The sequence below is a fragment of the Lates calcarifer genome, linkage group LG15, assembly GCF_001640805.2.
Source record: "Lates calcarifer isolate ASB-BC8 linkage group LG15, TLL_Latcal_v3, whole genome shotgun sequence".
Taxonomy (NCBI): Eukaryota; Metazoa; Chordata; class Actinopteri; family Centropomidae; genus Lates; species Lates calcarifer.
The window spans coordinates 3,849,885-3,853,977 of NC_066847.1; the positions used below are offsets into that span (position 1 = coordinate 3,849,885).

The window sequence follows — 4,093 nt, forward strand, 5'->3', positions numbered from 1 at the left end:
CCATAAGTTGTTGTTTGTATGAGTGTGTGTGTGTGTGTTGGTGGAAATTGGCATGTGCTTGAATGTGTGGCTCTGTGCACATCTGAACGTTAACAGAGAGGGACTTGATGTATTGCACTTGTCTTTCTGTCCCTGTATATCACTACCTCAAGGCTAAAAGCAACACACATCTGTTAAATTCATCAGCGGTGCTTACACAGAGATTTTATGCAGATGCGTGAGTGTTAGTGCACAGTATTATGTAGAATAAGTAAATGACACATGAATCAGTTTCAGTGATGGTTCATTCAGAAAATGTAGATTATTACCAGCAAGCTTTTAGTTTTAGTTTTTTGCAATTTAGCCAAATTATAGCCTGGTTTAACTTTTACCAAACTGATGTGCACTGTCTGTTGCTGAGAAAAATAGTCTAAAATTTTGAAAATAAAAAGTCTACTTCATTAATTCTGCCTAACTTAGATGGTACACATCAGTAACTTGTAGACTGAAGACATTGATATGAATATTGCATTTGTTTTTTTCTTCATTTCTTTAATATATTTGATCAGGCCCATTTAAGTTATGGACTTACACATTTACACTGATACTAAGCACATGTATTAACTTAATGACCACCTGTTGGATTTATGTTTTCCTAAAAATGTTTTATCAGCACCAGATTACACTGTGGTACAAGTAACATGTGACAAAATAAAGAAAACATACTATTTCTATGTTTTTGTTTGGTTAAATGAGCTTTGATAATGCATGCAATTCACTCTTTTATTCATTTAATGACACAAATTACAGTACAGTACAGTACACAGCATGTTTGCACAGTCAAATGAGAACATTAGACAGGTCCAAAAAAACATATCACATGATAAAAATGCAAAAACTACTAATGTTGAGCTAAAAAAAAAGGTAACTGTCCTCATAACCATAAAGTCCCTGATTTGGCTCCACTGACCTCTGACACCAGCAGGGTCACACTAGTGAGACTTTTTCCTCTCCTCACAGCGAGGGCCAGAATAAGGGGGGCGACAGCGGCATTTGTCGGGAGAAATACACTTCCCTCCGTTCAGGCAGGGCAGAGTGCACACAGCTACAGACAACAAAGAAAGAAACAACAAAAACAAAGGTGTTAATCATCTGTAAAACCTGAGAAAGTGGAAGTGACTGTGGAAGGATTTACAGCTGATGTTGTAAATCTTAACACAACACACGACTGGCCACAGAGGTGAAGTGTTACCCTGTCTGGGTTTGGTCACATCTGGAAAAATGCTGAGTTGTAAAACTTCATTCAATAAACACCTACAAGCAATTTATATCATTCAGGTTGGTTTGGCAGACTGATATCTACCATTATTCTTCTCAGTGAGATGTAGACAGTTTATGGGGATCTAAGGAATGCATGACCAAACTGAAAAGAGTTAGAATGAGACAGAGAGGAGGAAGAGGGACAAAAGAGATCATGCTTGTAAAGTGCATTGATGCATATGAAAGTGTTTGGTCTTTGAGACCATTTTCAACTCACCAGTGTGGCAGGCACCGCCCAGCCATCCCTCCGGACAGCTGCAGATTCCTGGAGCCACACAGATTCCCCCGTTTCGACAGCCTTGAGGACAAATTGCTGCACAGGGAACAAACCAAAGAGAGACATTCTCAGCATGCCAGGAAACAGATCTGAGCTTTAGCGATAAGTTCCATGTATTTGATGGAGGGAGAGCAACTCTAGAGGCTTGTTAACCTACACAACATAAAATACACTGCTTTAGTCCCAATTTTTAGCAGTGACTATGGTTAGCTCAACACCTGACTGATCTATCTTTCAGCAACTACTGACTGGGCTGCCATGAAACTTGTTAGACATTCATTTCCCCCTCATGATAAATTGTAATCACTTTAGTAATCCCTTAACTTTTCATCTAGTGGCATTATCATAAACATACCTGCTAAGTCTGAGCATGTTAGCATGCTGACATTAGTATTTAGCTCAAAGCAGTGCAGTGTCTATATACAGCTTTTACAGAGCTGCTGTTGTGGCTTTAAACTACACTGAAGCTGTGTCCTATATCCATAATACATACATGGCAATAGGTTATTTTTCATTGAACTTCAGTGCTTGTAACTAGAAGCTGAAATTAAACTCTAATTTACAGCCAAGAATCTTAATCATCATGAGCAAGCTCTAAATCTTAAATGCCATTCATAACCACTAATATAGATTGATTTTTGCGGGGGTAGACTGATTGTTGCTTCCCACCACGACAGCAACTTGGAGCCGTCAAAAGCCTTAGAAATGTTTTATTAGGCTGCTGCTGATGAGTGGCTCCAGCTGAGAGACTGGCTCCATTTGGTAACTTTGACCTTTGGTGTTAATAGGGTAATTAGATATGGCTGTAAACAGACCCTCTTGGCATTTTGAGCCCGTCCAGCTTGAGGGGCAGATGCACTTGGCCACTCCGTTGACAGCAGTGCATTCTCCTCCGTTCCAGCATCCTCCATCACATGTCACTGCCAAAAAGCAAACACAGGTCACACCTGTCAGCAGTGGTGTTGATGACATAGTTATACCTTTCCTCAAGTGGAATTTGGTGGCATTGATTTTAGAAATAGATTATTCCTTATGTCCTAAAGGCATTCCTTCTGTAAATTATTTTTAACTGGACGCCAGAACCTCTCATTTTATTTGTTATTAATTAATAATTGTTCTAGCTGCTCTACTCTCTGACTGGAGGTGAGAAGGAATCTGATGTATGTCTGGTGAAAGAGGGACAACAACGTATGGATGTAGTTCGTCTGTACATACATTGCATATACAGTTAATTTAGGAATTGATTTAAAAAAATGTGTGATATAAGTGTACAGGAAAACAAAGTTTTTTATGAATCCTCCAGGCTTCCAAATCACACAGCCACTCTACAAACGCTGGAGCAACTGGATATTTCATTTACAGTTTTCTCCAAATAATCCTACTTACCTTTGTGACAGTATCTTCCTCCATATCCAGGAGGACATCTGCATTTTCCAGGGCGAAGACACTCTCCTCCATTCTTACATTTGGGATAACAGTTGGCTGCATTCACACAAGCAAACAGAAGATTTTGACATTACTGGTTATAGTCTGAGTGTTTATGTTAGACATTTTTTAAAATCAGTGGCAAAATGACTTGTTGATACAGAAGTGTATAAGAAGGGGCAGACTGGTTGATTTTGCAGACTGGTTTAGTGATGAACAAAATGAGTTTGCTCTTTTGGAAATGAGCTCTTTATGTCTTAAAACTGATATCTGCTTTTCCCATCAGGGTAGAACTATGTTTGGCCTATGCTGACATAAATCTTTGTGCTGTAAATTCTGCAATAAACTGACATGCTTTAAGGGGGAAGCATATATTACAGAGCTGCAAAGATTAGTTGACTAATAGATAAAAATAACATTAGTCAACTATTTTGATAACCCATTAAGTAATTTTTCAACCAAAATGCCAACTATTTGCTGGCTCCAGCATCTCACATGAAGGGATATGCTACTTTTCTTTGTCTCATATGATTGAAAACTTAATATTCTTGGGTTTTAGATTGTTGGTTTGTTACCACAGGTTGATCATGAACTCAGTCATGACTCAATGTCTTTACTGTATTACCCATAAATTACACAAAGTACACAAAGTATTAATAAACGTTGGATACTAAATGCACTTCAGAATAAACGTGGACAAAAGGTTTGTATCATCACCATACTGGCAGGTCTCTCCTTCGATAGCCCCTGGAGCAGAAGCATGTGTTGTTGCGGATGCAGACTCCTGCGTGTTCGCACGGCGGATCGCACTTCGCTTTGGGGTCGAAAACGAACCCGACCGCGACTCCTCGGGGCGCGTCGGATCCCGCGGAACAAACGCCGAGGAGAGCGACCAAGGAGGCGAGAAACAGAACCGCCGAGCCGAGACCCATAAATCCCATGGTTGAGAGTGGAGGGGAGGGAGGGACAGACAGTCGGTGCGGTGGACGGAGATGGAGGAAAATGTCCCCTTAAAAGTACCCGAGACTTCTCCACGACTTGCCCCGGCTGCTCTACCCAAGTGCCGGAGGGGGAGCGGGGGAGCAGGCGAGG

At 40.6% G+C, this 4,093-nt stretch overlaps 1 protein-coding gene across 1 annotated transcript; it reads right to left on the bottom strand.

Moving 5' to 3' along the window:
- Positions 1-748: 748 nt before the first annotated feature.
- Positions 749-4,093, bottom strand: seraf (Schwann cell-specific EGF-like repeat autocrine factor). Its single transcript, XM_018676145.2, is given in 6 exon segments — positions 749-1,084; positions 1,517-1,612; positions 2,392-2,496; positions 2,963-3,058; positions 3,719-3,740; positions 3,742-4,093. Coding segments are annotated over 6 exon segments (633 nt in total). The 5' UTR covers positions 3,943-4,093; the 3' UTR covers positions 749-971.